We start from the raw sequence: 20,290 nt of genomic DNA, 5'->3' as shown, positions 1-20,290 counted from the left end.
CTCTTTTGTACTGTGCCAGGCTTGCAGTTTACTTCAAATTAAATACACATGTAAAAGAAGAAGTTAGCTTTGTTTTCACCTTAAAACGTACAATGTCAAACTTTCAGTACTAGACAAAATTATGAAGGAAGCAAAACATTTTTGCCATTATACTCTAGCAAATTAACTGAAAAGGTAAATATGAATAATCGTGCGTCGTTTGTCGTGCAGTGTACAGGGAGAAACGAGAGGCGATCAACCTCTCCCGACCGGCAATCGGTTGATCGGATGAGTTTCTTGCATGTTCGAAATTTTGGTCGCTCCTCGTGACTATATCGCACAGTTGGAGCATAGCTACGAACCGATTGCCCTAAACTCTGTGTTTTTTCCCTCACTGCGCCTGCGCGAAAACATAAGTTTAACCATTTCATCTGCAGAAAAAAATAAAATAAAAAAACCCCGAAAAGAGGGAGATCTTTAAGTTCTGTAGTTCAAACTAGCTACAAATTATTGTTGCTTACCTCCAGTACGCTTGCAAAATGGATTAACCATTACCCACGTCTTCCAAGCCACCTGTGATGTACACTTGGCCTCTTTTATTAATTTGTTAAACAATGTTTTTGAAATAAAGCTGTTTTTAGTTTTCATTGATGACTAATTATTGCAGTGTTCGGACATATTATAGACTGCAATAATTAATTATATGCCTATAATTCATTGTAATCGACCTAAATGTTTTAGAAAATTTTCATTGAGGAGTTATGAAATTATTTGCGTGGCAAATTAATTATAATAGCCTATCAATTTAATAATATAAATAGCCTAGGCCTTCCCTAATAATAATTATAATAATAATACAATAATAATAATAATAATTTAATACATTAATTGGAAAATGCTAAATCATCTTGATATTGAGCTGATGCTTGTTTTGACAATATCTCTGGATACATTATATCGTCTAGGCGCAACCCGGCACAGGGGTTTATCGCGGTGATTCGCGCATATTTCACACGTATAGTGTGAGCACATAAATCCTGAGCTTTGGTTTTACATCGCATGCGATCTACTCGTTCAGTGTGAGTAGGTACCTTGCTGAAATCGCACAGTGTATGCCCGCCTTTTACTCTCAGAAAGGATATTTTTCGTGGCCACAGAAAAATAACTCTTTCTTATGAAGTAGCTGTGAACGCAATCGTTAAATTTACGTTGATTTACAAGCAAGGGACCAGAATTAACTTGCATGAATGAATGTACACAAAGTTTTATTTAACTAAAATTGAACACAAACAAATAACTAATCTAAACCCATACACACAATCACGCATACATGGGTAAAATGGAAAGTGAAAGTGAATGAGACGGACATTTGAACCTTCTTTTGAACATTGGGATAGATGGTTGCCATTGAAGTTCATTCTGTGTAGTAAAAGCCTGGAATGTTTTCCTAAAAAAACGTAATTTCTTTTCGACTGAAGAAAGAAAGGCATGGACATCTTGGATGACATCGGGGTGAGTAAATCATCAGCAAACATTTTTTTGAAAGTGAACTAATCCTTAACCCTCTGGAGTCTAAGGTGTTTTTGGGGTCCTTGAGATGTTTTGACATGACCTGATATTTGTATTTTTTTCAGTTGCTTATAAACATATTAATGGCAAAGGTGTAATTACACTCTATTTAGCACGAACATGACTATCATAATATGTGAGCAACATGTATGTACATGTTTGCATTTTTGAGAGAATATTATTTATGCGTGGTTATTCAAAAAACTCAAACTTAAATGTTCTGATATAAGACCACAAACAACCAACTTCACATATTCCCACAATACTTTTGACTAATGGATCTTGTCGGCTAGAGTATTTACTTCAAAATGATCTGAAAATCATCCGGGCTAATCGTTCACATTAAACAATAGATTGATTTAAATTTTGTAAGACACTTTTTGTTTGGAAAGGCAATATGCAGGTGGGCGTGAATGATCCAACAAGGTCATGAATAATGTCCTCATTCCCACCTGGAGAAGACAAAGAGCTGCTAATGCTGCATACTAATGAGCCTTAGGTGTCACTGAACCACACAGAATGCAAAGACAACACACACACATATATACATACATACACACACACACACACACACACACACACACACATATATATATATATATATATATATATATATATATACATACATACATACATACATACATACACACATATATATATATATTACTACAGAATTGGTTCAGAGTTGGAAACATCTTGAAAAAAAAGTGTATTTTTCCACAAACTGTGTAGGCCTATGCTTGCAAATTGTATAATATCCAAGGTAAACATTTCTAGTAATTGTGCAGTTAATTCTTATTCGTATTTTCAGAAAGTTTTGGATTATGTAGGCTATCCTCTCCCCAAATTTGTCACTAATAAAACACAAAAATAATTTAAAGAGAAGGCTTATATTGACCTTTTAAGATTTTGTTTGCACCTTGGAAATTAGGTTTTGATGTGGCAGTACAAACTTTATAATCTATCCAAAACGAAATGTTGTCTTTCATATTTCGTCTGTAACATCGTCTTTTATAATATAGCCTATATTAGGGCATAAATGTTAATTTGCAGTTTAAAATGTTGCTTATACAAAGACATTTTATTTCAACGTATTCAGTCGGTTTTTACTCATCTCAGTAGGCAATATAGATAGTTTCATTCACACACACAGACGCGCGAGCTGTAGGCTAGTAGCTAAACAACAACATGCACATGTGCCGTTCATTCATCAAACACAGAAACGCGCGAGCTGTAGGCTAGTAAACAACAACATGCACATGTGCCGTTCATTCATTCAAACACAGAAACGCGCGAACTGGAGTAAACAACAGCATGTGCCGTTCATTCATTCAAACACAGAAACGCGCGAACTGGAGTAAACAACAGCATGTGCCGTTCATTCATTCAAACACAGAAACGCGCGAACTGGAGTAAACAACATCATGTGCCGTTCATTCATCAAACACAGAAACGCGCGAGCTGGAGTAAACAACAGCATGTGCCGTTCATTCATTCAAACACAGAAACGCGCGAACTGGAGTAAACAACAGCATGTGCCGTTCATTCATTCAAACACAGAAACGCGCGAACTGGAGTAAACAACAGCATGTGCCGTTCATTCATTCAAACACAGAAACGCGCGAACTGGAGTAAACAACAGCATGTGCCGTTCATTCATTCAAACACAGAAACGCGCGAGCTGGAGTAAACAGCATGTGCCGTTCATTCATTCAAACACAGAAACGCCATTCAAATTTAAACAGTCTTTTGCGGTTTACAGACACCATTTCATATCGCGATTAGAACAAAGCACTTACTGATGATCTGCAGCTGGATCCGTTGTTCGGCTACTCCAGCACGTTTGAGGTAAAATTTCCAGGATAATCACGATATTATTATTCCTCACAGCGAGTGTGTTGTCCAGCTGTTGTGGGCGTTGACTGGTTTGCATGTGTTGCTCCAGATTATCTGCGTTTGAATAGCGGCGCGCTCTCGATGGGCGTGTCACATTAGCAGATAATGAGGTGCCAGAACGATAATGAGCACGACTGATCTCTCGCTCTTTTTATATAGATTACATAAACAGAGAATATTTGTTTTAGTTTTGAATTAGATAATTTAAAACTACACACTTAAATGATTATAGAGATATAAAGCTCATGTCTGAGTGAATAGTATTCGCTGAGATTTGTATAAATTTAGAGACGTGCTTCAGAAAAAAAGTTCACGGAGACGGAGAGGCATAAAGCACTCCCTGTTTACTTTCTTTATTTTACAAAAGCACAATGTTTTATTTCGAATGTAAGTGGACACATAAAAAAGTAGACATTTAACAGATTATTTTTTCATATTTCTTAAGGCTGTATGACCAAAACCGACGGAGTATTTTAGGTCTATTTTGCTGCTATGTAAAAAAAAACGAGCAAAACGCGCCCGCGCGTTTGCCGACCTCAGGGGGTTAAGGTTCGAGAGATTGAAAATAGCAAATGGAAACCAAGGGTTTCATGTTGACTCTAAAGTTGCAGAAGTGTGAACACACTGGAGATATCAAAATAATAATAATGGGCAGCTAATCAAACCCTGTAGTCCTGAATGAAAAGCAACCGCAGTGCGGTCCAGCACTCGACGGCTGCAAATGACCAGTGATTACAGAAAACGTGTTGAGCTCAATGTTTTATGCCTTTTATGCCTTGTGGATCATCTGAACACTCCATGTCCATTGGTTACACTGCGTAATGGGCACATTCATTACTCGGGGACGCCTCACAAGAGCCTCCATCACTTTTCAGGGCTGTCCTAGCCCATCTCATTCTTTAAAAGAATCATTAGTGGCCAGTAAAACTGAATTAAGCTCCTATCAATCACCTTGTATGAGGACGCCTCTGCACTCGGATGCTTCATTGAAGCCATTACATTCCCGAACCCACAGAGTGCCACTCCGCTTACAGACACTGATGTTGAAGGTTATTTAGTTATGGATATTTGGCGCCTGTCCAGAAGCTATCTGCGGGCTCGAAACATGTGGGAGACTCACGGCAGTATCTGAGAGGTTACTGTACTGGCATTCACGCTGTGTTTCTACAGCAACATGCTGTTCTGTGGCAACACAGTGGCCAGTTTTACTGCCCAGGGTTCAAAAGTAATTTTTCGCCACACCTGCCACTGACAAGTGAACCTAAATAATTAATATTAATATTTCTTAACAGTCACAGCTGTGTATTTTGCATTATTATTACTGATATTTTTTTTATCCCAATGACAATCATTTAATTTAGTTGTTTTTTTTTCCCTGCTTTTCTTTGTTTTAATATATTTTCTAATGTAATTTATTCCTGTGATGGCAAAGCTGAAATTTCAGTAGCCATATTGAATTTAACGCAGATCAAAATGAGGCTTTGAGGGATAGACTTAGTCTTTACAAGGGCAAGCACTGTATAAAATGTCCTAGGTCACATCATTTTCACCATTCAAAACTGTTTTATGGAGTTTTTGTCCACTGAAAGGTTTTGTTTTTGGAAAGAATGGAAAGTTTTTGCTATGCTGTTAAACAACATTACAATCCATTGAACACATTGTATTCTATCCCTTACAGACTAATTTTCATTAGTGTTAAATATGGCGCTTACCTAATGCTAAAGGTCTATTACTGCAGTGTCATGTAATAAATACTTTTCTGCAGTGTCAGAAATAAAAGTATTAAATATAAAATAAATGATTAATTTCTTTTAAAAAAATCTCAGTGACCCTAAACCTTTGAACATTAGTTTACATACTTTGTTTATTTTTTGGCGCACAAGGTTTATTGTTCATGTGTCTTTGGTTTTGACATGTTTTCAATTTTGAAGTTTGATTGCTTTGTTCAGTGTTCCCTCATTGGCATGTAGGTCAGTGGTTTAAATGTATTCAGCAGATGGACTTCACACTGTCATCATTCCTACGAAACACTCAACAACAACAGTAAAAGGATGTAAATGTAAGTCTAGCCCGAGGAAACCAAATACATCAGTGTAATACATAAACCCTGAGAAACCATGGTCTCAACAAACACTACAAACAGAGCAAGACAAACATGAGGGAATATGTACACAAGGCCTAATGACTTAATGAGAATAATTAATGACACACACCTGGAAACAATCAGTGAGAGAACGCTGAACAAAAACATGACGTGAACAAAAAAACAACCTTCAAAATAAACAGAACAGAACAGAAGTACATCAAAGCAAGTTTGTCACATGTCACATTTGTCACATGTCTGTAAACATCCTGTGACAAATACATCGAGATTTAACGGAACAGTTGCAGTACATTTAAGGGCTGGGAATGGAAATGTACATGGTTTGTTTGGTATTCAGCAGGTAACCCGATTCGGGAAGCTGTAGGACAGACTAGCTGGTTTTGAAGAGTTGTGTGAGAAAGTTGCAGCGTCTCAGAGATCGCAGAGCCCAAGCTGACCTCAGTGTTGTGGAGGATTGAGAGTGTGTGAGTGGGCTTATGATTATGGGCCTTGAGAACTCGTTATAAGACGAGCAAAGTTTTGCTGCATTATTAATGTCTGAATGTTTAAAACGCTGATGATTTTTGAGTTGTTTATGTGGATGATAGACACAGAGGGAGATGACTGTTTTGATTATCACGGAAGCTTCACGCATTTGAGCGATTGTTGTTGTGAGTGATTACGCTCCATTTGAAGCCTCTTCTGCCTGTTCCTTTATGAGTTTGTTGATGTCTCGAGAGTGATACGGTTGTGGCGACGTGCGTTTAAATCTTACGTTCTGTGGCCAAGTGGAAATAATAATAATGACCGTAATCCGCATTAGAAATGGTTAGGCTTGCTCTTGCAGTTCATATCAGTTAAATTAAACTCCTTGTTTGTCAATGTTCCAAGCCGCTTTTCAATTAGTAGTGAAATATGGAAATTGTTGTATAACTATACTTCATTTTGAGGTATCTCCATATCTGGACCTTTTCATAAACTTCTTCATAAAAAATATGCACTGAATAGGCTTTGCAAACTGTATGCTAACACAATCTCTGTTGCCTCAAATTATCCGTTTATCACTGTAAAGCTGTTAAGTTTACTTAAACTTTTTTTCTTTTTTCGGAATACATAGCAAAGTATCTGTTGTTTCTTTTAGACATACCATAAATGAGTGAAAGGAGAACAATCTTTTTTTTTGTTGCAAGTCTTCTAGTTCTCAGATTTTTCTCTCTTGAGGTAAAAAAAAACCCCTCATGTTTTTCTCCTCTGGAGGTTCAAAAAAGATCTCAACAATTTCTCAACCTGTGCCCAGATTTGCAGTGTTCAAAAGAGATATCAACAATTTCTCAAATTGTGCACATATCTGCCACATCTGCAATCAAGAGTCTGAGATTCCAATGTGAATTATTTTTTCATCAAATTGTTGAAAACATTTCTCCTCAGGTACCAAGACAAAAATTAACCGGACTTTGTTACATTCATTTTATAGCTGTACTTTTACTATATGTCAATAAATGGTAGAGGAAACATCACTAATACACTACATTTACATTTACACATTTGGCAGGCGCTTTTATCCAAAGCACATTGCATTTCAAGGTACACATTTTTTTCCCATTCTTATCAGTTCTTACTTTCCCTGTCAAAACACTATTGAGACACTATTAAGAACACCCCTAAATGGTTAAAATCCATTACCCAAAAATGGAAATTGTGTCATCATTTACTCTCTCCAAACCAATAAAGGTTTTTTCATGTTTGAAACAGAAAAAAGTGTATTGTTAACGAAACCTGAGTGATTTCTGTCCCTCTGTTGAAAGTTCATTACACCAAAAACTTTGACAGTTCATAAAGATAGTGTAAACGAAATCCATATTCTTTTTCAGTTACCATATTTGATAAGCTCTATGTGTGTTGATCAACTTTATATGTGAATAAAAAAAAGCCTAAATTAAATCTGTTCAACATATAATGCAATTGTGTCTTCACAGAAGATTTGGGTAAAACCGCTCCATTCAAATCAATTAGCTTGACTTTATGGACTTTTTGAATTGTCAGTTTTGGTGGAATGGACTTTCAATGGAGGGATAGAAAACATTCATGTCATGTTTTATAGAGTTGATCTGATCAAGCTCACTCAGGTTACCCAATCAGAGTGGTAGAACTTGGTTCCTCTCATGAACAAGATGATTCACGTCACAGAGTGAGTATTAAGGGTGAATCCCAGTGTCTCTCTCTGTCCATCTGGGGTTGACTCTGAGTGGAAATATCCACAGTAATGTATAGACAGGGTTGATTGCTCCCTGTCTGGCCTGTCAGACAATGTCAGGCTGAAGAATGATCCTCATGTGTCATCTGGCAAGGGAAAGACATTAACTTTCACTCTACACGCAGAACGAAGCTTACCACACTGATTTTTAGATTAAAAGTTTCTACCTTTGAAGATAAGTCTATAATTGGTATTCTTTAAGAGAATCAGCCTTTCGTTTATCGTTTCAGGAGCAACTATTATTCATTTAGCAGCGATCTGACATTAAGCTGGAAATGAACTGCACAGAGACTGTAGCACAACAATTATTCCATTAGATATCATTAAAAACTAGATTTGTTTTTAACGAAACTCTGAATAAAAAAAGAGTGGTGCTTGTAAATGCAAGTGTTTTAAGTGTTTTAGCACATTTCTGTGTGGTTGCTAGGGTGTTGCTAAGGTGTTGTCAGTGGTTTTAAGCAAGCTTCAGTGTGTTTGCTAGGGTCTGGGGGTGGTTGCCGTATTCCTAGAGTGTTTTGTAGCACGTTGCTGTATGTTTGCTAGGGTGATCTGATTAACAGGGTGATTCGAGGTTGTCTCTAAAGTGTTGTCAGCTGTTTTAAAGGTGTTGAATGTACATTTTTGACTGCACTAAAGCATGAACATATGTTCGCAGATATTTAGGAAACATAAGTGTACATATTTGTTTTTCTGAAAAACAATGCTACAGAAAGTTATTCTACTTTTGAAATGTGCAATCCATGCCTGCTTTTGTTTTGGTCTGTGTGATCCTGCCCACTGCCAATTTACCCAATATTATTTAGACACCCCGGGTTTGCCAGTTGGTGGAAAACACAGCGTATTGCAGCCATGCTTAGAGATGGTCAGAGATCATAGGATCTACCTGACATATAAAAGCCTCGGCATCCATCTAAAAAGCTCTATGACCAGAGGTATTTACCCAGATAGATTAGCTGATCAACTTGCAGTGTAAGGCTCGTCACCTTCCATTATCAATTGTGCTCGTTCCTGTTGCGTGTCCTCAATCTGGCAACCCGTGTGAGCGTCGAGTTGGGGGACGGGGCAGTGGAAACAACTTTTGGAAACAACATTTCAATAGCCAGCTGTAAATATTATTTACTGCACCTTTAAGCAGGCTACTGTATAGTTGCTAGGGTGTTGCTAAAGTGATTCATTTTAAGCACATTGCTGTATGGTTGCTACCGCATGTTTTCAAGTAATAGTAACAGTAGTGACACTTTCCTTGGCAAACACCACATATTAAAATAATTTAAGCGTGTTTTTGAGTTAAAGCCTTACATTCCCTGTCATTATCAACATAATTTGCTGCCAGTATGCAGTTGAATGTTAACTAACTTCACATGCATGTTTCTTCATGTGTTGATGTATCATATCTTGTCAGACGCTGTGCTCTCAGGTTCAAAGCCCTGGCTAGCGCTTTGATTCACAGTCAGCTCATCAAATGGATGGTAACGAGCTAGTTTTGCCCACTCTGATTGTCAGTGTGTGGGCTTCACTCCCCCAGACAGACTGACAGATAAAAAGCAGGCTTGTGCTCCCAGGAGCCCTTTTAAAGGTAATTGAGTTAAAAGTTAGAAGGCAGGCCCGTTTTTCCCATGGAGTGCAGAAGTAACTGGTATCGGGAGGCTGTTATCTGCTTATCTGACGTTACAAATGATTGCAGAGGGTCCTTGATTTGACAAGGAATGTAAAGTGATCATGGCTGGTGGGATATTTGAGGCATTTGTAGTGTTGTCACAATATTGAAATTTCAGTAGTCATTGTCATTACCAGTAACATTTCATATTTTATATTTATTGGATGCTTTTTTCTGCTTATTTTACATTTTAAATAACTTTTTTTGTCAAGTGGTTTGCACTAACTGGGCTAGCGTTAGATTACAATAAAAGGTTTTACTTTTTGTTACATTGCAATGTTAAGTAAAAAAAAAATATTTATAAAATTATCCTCAAATTTATGAAGCTACGCAAGTTATTTGTTTGCGCAAAAAACAACAAAACATAATTGACCTCTATATTTACAAAATGCTCCCCCTACTGGATTGCAGTTAAAATTTTTCATAAATAAAGAGGTAAATTATGTTGTTTTTTTGTGCAAACAAGGCACTTGCATCACAATAAAATTGAGGTTAAACCACTAGAGTCACATGGATTACTTTAATTATGTCTTTCCTATCGTTCGGGACCTTGAATGTGTAAATTGCGTTGCTCCCAATGGAGGGACTAAAAGCTCTCGGATTTCATTAAAAATATCTTAATTTGTGTTCAGAAGATGAACAAAGGTCTTACGGGTATGAAACGACATGAAGGTAAGTACTCATTAATGACAGAATTGAACATTTTTGGGTAAACTATCCCTTAAACAACATAATGGGCAGCAGCAGCTCTATTAGGCTGTATTCAAAGTAATATTTAATATAATATTTCAAAAATTATTGTTAGGATTGTTTTAGTACCAAAGTACTGCTACTTTTGACATCATTAGTTTCTTGTTAGAAAGTTCAGCACATATATATATATATATATCATTTTTGTAGAACCATTTTTTAAGCCTTTAAAAGCTGGAATCGTGCAAAGATTTGAAATAATAAAAGTTGCTGCATAGTTTTACTCCACTTTCTTCGATGTTTACGTCATCCCTCCATCAGGTTTGCATTCCTGTTAGGAAAAGTTAGGAAAGCAGAAGTAGCTAATGAAAAAGCAGGGGCGATTTCATCAACGTAGCCCATCAGCCCCGGAGCAGACCTGTTACATCCACTTTTAGCCAAGCTGCCTGCTGTCGGAACTTTTCATCTTTGATAATAATCCCAACAAATTGAATTTCCTTCTTGGTCTCTGCTTATGCATTCCTGAAGTCGTCTTGCAGTGGTACGGTCCACTGGAGAGGCAGAATGCTGATGAGCCCCACACTGCCACTCCGGCTTCATGCACAGACAAATGGAAAGTGAAGGCTCCATTGAGCACACCTGGCAAAATGGGGAAGGTGGGGTAGACGCGAAAAGACGCCTGCACACTACCTGTCTAACAGGCATCTGCTTGAGCCGCCCAGGGACCCGCAGCAGATGGGAAGGGGCTTTCTCGAGACGTAGCATGCTTAAAAAGGTTTCGACTGCCTGGAACTACATCAAAGAGATTTCCTGCCTTTAACTGACTTACCATTATTATGCTCATTAATAACATCCATTTAGAATTTGTTCGAGGCATGTTTGCATATAGTGTATTGTTATGACAATAGCTATGTATTCATCCAAAATTGCACATTTAACTTATGCGCAAAATTGGAATCTCGCATAAAATATTTGCAAATAAAGTTTCTATCCAGTGAGCTAAAGAACAAATTTGTCTCTTCCTGATAAACTTGTACTAAATATCACAATGAAAAATGGAAGTTGCTGCAGTAGGAGATGCCACTGTATATCATAATTTTGTATATACTAAATGACTGAAGTTATCTTGCTTTCGGAGGCGAATGCCTGCTGTTTGGGACATTTCTGGGAGGGTATTATACTGAATCACTTTGACGACAGACTTTGCCATGGCATTTCAGAACCACCAGTATTTCAGATGCTGTGCAATGAGTCCAGTTATGTCATCCCATTGCAAAGTCACATCCATTTTTTTCGATGCAAATCAAGGAATTGATGCGGTGTTTCCATCTTAGTTTATGCGCATGTTTTCTTTTAGGATAAAAAGTTTGAGTGCATACGTTTTTTATGCGCATTTTTCCATTTCCACCCGGAATGCGATATCCCATAATGCGCATGAAAATAGATGGATGAAAACATGGCTATTGATAAGCAGAAGAGGATGTTTTCATTTCCTTACTGGGAGGTGAAGAACTGATTTGGTGCAGTTGTACTCGTTTCTTTTCCTCCTTCATATTTTTTGCCTGCTTGATTTGATCCTATCTGAATGAAAATTTGTAGAGGACTCGTTGGCATTCACAAGGACAGATGTTCCCACAGCATATCAAACAGAGCACGTCTCAAGAGCGACGTACACTCATTGTGAATTCTTCTCCGGGTGTTTCGCTGGGGATACCTACGGCACTTATGCTAACACAATCAAGGCCTTCTTTGGCCTTTTTCATCAAGATGGACAATGTTAGTTGCAAACATAAGATAACCCATCATGATGAGTGTGTACTTTTGGCGGTGACAGATTTTCCTTGTATACACCACTGAGATTCCCTTTACACACTCTGAAGAAAAGTGAGGGCAAATGGTATGCTTTTTTAGACCATACATTTTGTGTAATCCTGAGGTGTAATCGCACAAAGAATTGATTTAAAGGTGTCACATTCCACTTATGTTAGTGGAGGATTCATAAGTTGTAATTTAGTTACCCTTTCTCAGGCCCTCTCAGAAGTAAACAGGCTGTTTTCGATACCGTACCTTTAAATGCGGCATAGCAGCACACTTCATGGTTCTCACTAAATACCGGGGGTTTAAGTTCAATGACATCATTTATTTGACTAAATAATTATGTTGTTTGTATATTTTCATATATTTAAATGTAAATTAATACTCACAATCCCAGTCTTTTAGAGAGCGGAAGAGAGCGCATAAATTACTATTATAGGGCAAGCTGCAGAATACTGAATAGATTTTGATATGCAAATGTGGGTAGTTATTTGGATTGAATAGCTTGCAGAACATGTCCCAACTGCTTCAGAGAAATGACTGAAATAAGTGTCCTGAGAAATCACATAATCACATAACAGATTGACCTCTTTCCTCAGTCCAACAACAAAACCTCAAAGCTGGAGGGGTGAAGTGTTGTGGGAAAGCCTCATTCAAAATATATTTTTATTTAATTATTAGAAATAATTTTAGGATGCATTAAATTGGTCAAACGTGTCAGTAAAGATATTTATGAAATTACAAAAGATTTATATATAAAACAAAATGCTTGTCTTTTGAACTTCCTTTTCCTTTAAATTCTTTAATTTTATTACTGATTGTTTACTTGTCTTGAAAAAAAAAAGGTAAAGTCAGAGTGAACCAATACATTTTAGGAAAATATTTTAGATTTTTAAATATTTTAAACATGAGCCTTATGAGGGAAGAACAAAGCTCTAAACTTGGTTAAGGTATTTATTTTACAAAATTATTTGGCAAAAAAAAAAAAAATGGGGTAAACTACAGGTTTTATTTTACTATGCCAAAAAAGGCATAGAAAAACAAAAAGCTAAAAAAAAACAACAACAAAAAAACACATTGAATACAACACAATCAGTTATTAATATGTTATTGGTTCTCTCTTGTTTTTGCATGTGATTATCATTTATATGTGTGACAGTCTGGCCAAAAATTCTGTCTGCACAATTTGGCATGTTTCATTGCCTCATCACAAATAAATCAACTGACTCCTGACAACAACTATGCTTACAAAATATTTAACACATTTTTAATAATATTTGAATAAAGGGTGAAGATGTAAATTTTCAATAAAGGTAAATGTTCAAATAGCATATTAGTGTTTTCTGCGGTATCGGAATTGAAATCGAGAGTCATGAAAGTCTACTCCTATCCGTAACAACTTGTGAAATTTTGGTAATATCATAATCGTAGTCAGTGATGAAACTATATTTGCTCTGTAGAAAGCTTTGAATTGTGAATATTAGAGTATGTCTGTAAGCTCTTCTCTTTCAAAAGAGCAGGGAAAATCCTGCTTTTTGTGATATGTCCCTCTCAGAGTCTGAAATTAAATTAAAAATGCATTTCCCCCTCATCTTCACACCATCAAATAAGAATAAGAAGCACAATGAGTGAGAGCCGAATCAAGCTGTCAGAGGAGAGCTGCTAGCTAAAGAAGTGAAACGCTTCCGATGAAAAATGGATTGATACTAACGTCTGGAAACTTTCTAACAAGGTGCTCCTCACGAGCAGGTGAGGACCATTAAACTTGGGTGCGCGGTTTCCTCGCTACTTTTTTTTTTTATATTTACAACCAACCATAAGGCTACTAACATTTTGCAGGTTTTATGTCGGTGCGGGAGGAATGAAATAAGAGGCGTGTCAAGCCTGGCACATCCTTCGATGTTTACAGCGAATAAAAGGAAAGAACAACACGAGCAAGGTTCTGTTTTTAAACTCTTAGGGAATCAGAGCTCCTCATGTCTTCATGGCAGTTGAGGCATTTCTGTCAGTGTTGCCTAACTCTTGATTAAATGCCATGTTGGAATACTTGGCCCCCAATTTAGATTTAGGAGATTTAAATGCCTTAGAGGTGAGCAGGTGTCAGCTTGCAGGCATCACTTCCCTCTGAGGTGTACATCTAAAGCGGCAGAGAGGAAGGAAGAGGAGGACTGAACATTTCAGTTGTAGCACAGTCTGAGATTAATCTTAGAATGGTTATCCATGATTAACATTGAGTGTTTGCTTTAATTACTACAGCTCTTGATTGCTGGAAACCCTCAAGCTCAAGAAAACATTTGTGTGATGTATTATTGAACTGAATCTGAATGTTTTGCTAGGAATGTAGGCCAGTTAAGATGTGACTGCCTCTTTTATTTAGAACTTCAGTAATATTGAGCAAATTTAATACACTTTTACACATAAAGTATATTCAAATCATATATCACTACTGCATCTCATGTAGGGGGATTGATGTGTTAAAATCAACCCTGCAATTAGTATTCCCTAACAATGAAGATCCTAGAATTGCTTCTGGGATGTATATTCATGAAATGCTTGTTGCTTATTTAATTTCATAGCTGTGCAACAAATGGGCTGAGTCTGAAATTAAATGCATCCCTACTGTATAGTATTCAAAAAACAGTATGTGAAAAGTCGCCGGATGACCGACTACTTTTGCCGAGATACTAAAGTATGTATTGGGTGGACCCTTTACTATCCCATTAGGCCACGGGAGGGGATTTATGAATGGAAGTGAAGCGAAGCAACTGTTCAAACAACTCAGATTGTTCTTACCTTTGCTAGTAGTGAAATTTAGAGGCTGGATCTTGTGGAAGTTGAATTGAATACCCATGAGCTAGTGGATCTTAATTCTCCAGAGATGGAGTTTTAGGATGGGACGTGATTGGCAAGATGTCCGCCCTTAAATTTTCATCGTAGCCCCCAAAAAAACGAGGAAATCTACTTCCACATATGGTCCTTGCAGTTTGTGTCCTCTATACTAGAGAGACGACTACTGTAAACCCATAAAAAAGCCATAAAGCAATGCCCATCTTTCCTCGCCCACACCGCCACAATCGCTCTGACCTCAAGGACACTATGTCTCTCTCAGCTGTCACCTGGAGTCTTACTAACCCTTGGACCCCATCTCCTTCTTTCACTCCTTTCATTCCCTTTTTAAAGCCCTCATTGATATTCTCCACAGCAGCTCGGCTGCATCTGTCTACATTCTCCACCATGTGCTCTACAGCAAGTTTGTGACCCCTTGACATTTCGCCCGTTTAACTGAAACACAGCATTCAGGAACCTGTACATGAGCTGAATGTGTCTAAATGAAGATGTATAAATGCAAAAGAATCAATTTAAAGAACTTGCTATTAATTTTGTTTTCCATTAACAAATGTATTCATTAACAAATTAACTTGCTACATCCAATACAGGAATATGTAGAGGCCAAGGTTAAAAAAGAAAGACTCTTTATATCTCTCAGCACTATAGGACATTGCTTTCTTGATCAGTATTTGTGCCTTGTTTCCCAGTAAAAATATCTAAACATCCCTGACACAGTATTCATTTATTTCCATAAGATACTTGTTTTCAGAAAATATCTTATGTTCAGTTCATATTTCTTTGCATTGAAAAATAGTGTTTACACATTGTGTGCATAAATCTAACTACTGTACATTTAGTTCAGTTTTTGCTTAAAATTAGAAAGCACTTTTTGTTGCCACTGAAGTAAGAAAAACACACTTAATTCAAAATGTTTTTTCTAAAAAGCATCAAATCACACCATATTGCTTCTTGAGTAAAGCTTTTTGACGTTTCGATAATATCTTTGTCTCGCTTTCCAGTAAAAAATTATACAGAAAATGATTTTTTGCAGTGAGTGCGTATCGGCTGAGCCGTAGTTCTCTCGCTTACATATTTCAGGTGGTTTATATTCTGTATAAAGCCATTGCACGGCACAATTGATTTGTTTGAGCTTTAGGGGAAACACAGCAATGCCGCTGACAGAAGTCAGATTCACTGCACCCAGGTGTCCTGGCTTCTTTTTTTGCTTTTTTTTTTAAAATCAAAGCTCGGAGCCTTGCTCTTGTGAAGTGTGGCGAAATCCGCAGATGGAGGATTTAAAAGGTTTGGCGCTGGCTGTCTTTGGTTCTCCGGCGCAGTCATGAAAGATTTCTCCGCCTTTGTAGGAACATGTTACAATAACCTTTGCGTGATTGCCTCTGTTTGTTTGCTCTCACTGAGGAATGCGATTCCGTGGATTTCCACAAAGTTGACGGCACTGGTTGTTGTAAATTGAGGAACCAGTGATGTTCCTGCATACTGGCCTCATGTTTGATGATGGTTGCGCCTGGTCAGGGTAGCATTACAGTGAACTCGCACCTTTACTAACTGTGCCTCTTTCATGTCTGCCTGCAGGTGATGTGGCCCCCTACTTCAAAACGGAACCGGGACCTCCAGAGATCCACCTAGAAGGGAACCGTCTGGTCATGACCTGCCTTGCGGAGGGCAGCTGGCCTCTGGAGTTCAAATGGATGCTCAACAACACAGATATCACAGCCTTCTCCCCAGAGTACAAGTGAGTGCCAGCTTTCATCTTAAGGCTTTCTAGAGATGAATTCCTGCTCAGAACTGTCTCAAGGTTACAAGGAGAGAGAAAAGCAGAGGCTCGCGGTTAATATGAGAGACAAAAAGTCCAATATTAATCTCCCCTGCAGCTTTTCTTCTGTACAAGCAGCACATTTATTTACGGTCTATGGCAGGTATATTAAAGTTGTTCAAAACATGACCATTAACCTTTAGAAAAATATTCTTATTCTGCTGTTGTTTTTTATGGATTCGTTTCAGGAATCTTTCTCATTACTTAAATAATGTGTAGTTTTTAATGAAAGTAACTTGGAATTTGAAGAACCCTCACATATAGACAGATTTATTTTTAATATGAAAATGTTATTTTTTTTTAAACACTAGAACTCCCAAGGCGGTCATTTTGACCGTTTTTAAATTTTACAGTGTAATAAGTTTCTTAAAATAAAATCAATGTGGCTGTGGGGTCCGTGTACGTTTTGATAGTTTGTTTTTTCGTTTGAACCAAAAAACAAAATAACGAGAAACCACCTTATTTTCGTTTGTCGTTTGAAACCAAAAACAAAGAAACGGTCAAAAAAGAGCCGTTCTCCCGTTTTTGGTTTCTGAATCCAAAAACGAAAAACGACTAAACCAAATACAAATAACGGTCCGATTTTGGTTTTTGGAAATTCCTTTTTTCATTTCTCCGTTTGAAGATCGCCTTAAAAGAAAGATAGGTTGGCCACGTGACCCGAAAATAATAGTAAATATAGCCTATCAAAATAAAAGCCAAAGCTTTTAGAGCGGTCATAATATGCAGCACCAACGTTATATACCAGAGTAACGTTGGAAGAAGAAAAAAATCAATAAATAAATAGACTTATATAAACCTGCACCCAAAAAATATGTTAGCAACAGTTTATTACAGTGGTTTAATATCGTGCCTACACGTATACACATCACCACGTTTAATGAGCGCATTGTTTGGTTCAATACAGTTGGTAATATAGGTTAAGAACTTATTGTGTACGTGCAGAGTTGTTACTGTTAGCGCTATATTATATAATTAAATTAATATTTATTGTGGTTTCCACCGTAAGGGTGGGAAAATAACAAAATATTCAGACGCCTACCGTAGGCTACGGTGACGCATTGCTGTCACATAAATATTGTTTTTTTTTCCGCTCAATTATGTCATAATAACGAGATCTTATGTTGTTAAAACGACATCTTTTTCTCGTAATAACGAGATGCTATGTCGTTCAAACGTCATATTTTCTTGGCCTTATAAGGACATGTGTAGTCATGTATATGCCTTTATCCACATAAAACTGATAGCCAATCATGTCTTTATCATACATCTACGTTCAAAAAGCTTTTACAGAATTTGATCTTTTAACATGAATGTCTATTGAAGTGCTGCTATTTCTTCAGCTTTTTGAACGTAGATGATAAAGACATGATAGGCGATCAGTTTTATGTGGATAAATCATAGGAGATAAATGCATATTTTGTATGACTACATGTCCATAGGGGGAAAAATAATATTTATGTGACAGCAATGCGTCACCGTAGCCTAGTAGGCGTCTGAATATTTTGTTATTTTTCCACCATTACGGTGGAAACCACAATAACAATAACCACAATAAATATTAATTTAATTATATAATATAGCCTAGCGCTAACAGTAACTCTGCACACACAATAAGTTCTTAACCTATATTACATACCAACTGTATATTGAACCAAACAATGCGCTCATTAAACGTGGTGATGTGTATACGATATTAAACCACTGTAATAAACTACTGTTGCTAACATATTTTTTTCGGTCCAGGTTTATATAAGCCTATTTATTGATTGATTTTTTTCTTCTTCCAACGTTACTCTGGTATATAACGTTGGTGCTGCATATTATGACCGCTCTAAAAGCTTGGCTTTTATTTTGATAGGCTATATTTACTATTATTTTCGGGTCACGTGGCCAACCTATCTTTCTTTTAAGGCGATCTTCAAACGGAGAAATGAAAAAAGGAATTTCCAAAAACCAAAATCGGACCGTTATTTGTATTTGGTTTAGTCGTTTTTCGTTTTTGGATTCAGAAACCAAAAACGGGAGAACGGCTCTTTTTTGACCGTTTCTTTGTTTTTGGTTTCAAACGACAAACGAAAATAAGGTGGTTTCTCGTTATTTTGTTTTTTGGTTCAAACGAAAAAACAAACTATCAAAACGTACACGGACCCTGTAGGACTCTGACTTTTCCTAAATATGTGTATATTTTATTCTGACACTGTTATTTTATTAAAATCACAAAACACAAAACAGTTCTGACTATTTCTACCTAGAATGGCCATGACGGTCATTTTGACCGCACGCATTATAGATATCAAAAGTCCGCTACCTTTCCTGCCATTGGTAATGAGTTTCCCCATTGCATAGCATGTTATATTGCTCAATATATTATATTGTACAAGAAGGGCACAAATGAGCAAGTTTCGTGGAGGGACTTCATCACGCGACTGGCGAGCGAATTTCGCTCTGACCACATGAAATCAAAAGCCACACAACTGGTGGTGCGAGAGCAGGACCCGGGCATGAGCAGACGCAGATGGAGAGAAGAAGGCAGTGCCAAGTAAGGAGGAACTGCAAACAAAATAAAACCAAGGAGACATGTGCCAAATGTCACAAAGTAGTGTGTAGGAGCTGCACACGAAAGGCCGTGTTTACCTGTGTGGACTGTGCGTAAGCATCAGTGAATGATACGGGGTGTTTGCGCCGTTCAAATGAGCCCACTTGAGGAAAACATGTTAACCTGATTTTGTTTGTTCATATTTTTTGTTCACTGAAACTAATGGTTCTAAAGCAGTTTTCTTGTTTAGCTAATGTTTATGTTTTTTCTTAGCCTGTTTTTATGTGTACTGTATTGTGCTGCATACTGTACGTGTCCATGAAAGTTTTTACAATGTATTCAAATGTAGGCTATATAGGTAGTGTTTTTGTTATTGTATATATGTTATAAGTTATTGTACCATAAGATTTGTTTTTATTGTACAAAGAAAATATGAATCAATTAGGCTGGAAAATACATTTTCACATTCATTTGAATTCAAATGTTGTGTCCTGATCTTTATTATTACCTATCGTAACATTGTAGATCCATTTATTTTTTTATTTTGTATTGATTAATTGAACTTAATTATAAACAGGGCTGTACTAAACGGTATGAAGCTTTGACGTTTCCTAACTTTTTTGCATGTCTATTTACGTTGTGAGTGCAGTGAAAAAAATATGTTTGACGCAAAACTTTCCTCACATAGAGCAATCTTTCTTTTGTGCTTGTTTTAAGGGCGATGAAGTCAAAACATGACGACAGGAATTAAAAGCTTCATTGGAAAACTTAAAGAGAAGGTTCAATTGTAGATATGACATGACGAAAATTACGTTCAGTACGGCCATATGAACGGTCAGAATGACCGCTATGGTCGTACTAGTAGTTATGGAATTCTGGTAGTTCTTGTGTTAAATAAGTGTTAAATGTTTCAGATGTTTCAGATGTTTCCAACAGGTAGGGTGCAATGGGGCTAAAGGCACACCTTAAAGCAGGGCTCCTCAATCTGGGTCCTGGAGGGCCACTGTCCTGCAGAGTTTAGCTCCAACACTGATCAAACACACCTGGACAAGCCTAATCAATGTCTTCAGGATCACTAGAAACTCACAGCTAGGTGTGTTTGATCTTCGTCCCGACCGCCAAGCAGGTCTCGCTCCTCCACTGCA

At 37.2% G+C, this 20,290-nt stretch overlaps 1 protein-coding gene across 3 annotated transcripts in view; it reads left to right on the top strand.

Annotated features, from left to right (window-relative positions):
• sdk1a (sidekick cell adhesion molecule 1a) overlaps positions 1–20,290 on the top strand; it is a 353,385-nt gene that overhangs the window by 123,696 nt on the left and 209,399 nt on the right. For all 3 annotated transcript variants that reach the window (XM_079625487.1, XM_079625486.1, XM_079625485.1), the window contains exon 2: positions 16,366–16,525. In XM_079625487.1, coding sequence (XP_079481613.1) covers positions 16,366–16,525 — 160 coding nt within the window. The remainder of the gene's footprint in view (positions 1–16,365; positions 16,526–20,290) is intronic.

The sequence above is a fragment of the Phoxinus phoxinus genome (genome assembly GCF_949152265.1).
Source record: "Phoxinus phoxinus genome assembly, chromosome: 1".
Classification (NCBI taxonomy): domain Eukaryota; kingdom Metazoa; phylum Chordata; class Actinopteri; order Cypriniformes; family Leuciscidae; genus Phoxinus; species Phoxinus phoxinus.
This window is presented reverse-complemented; position numbering and strand designations above follow the sequence as displayed.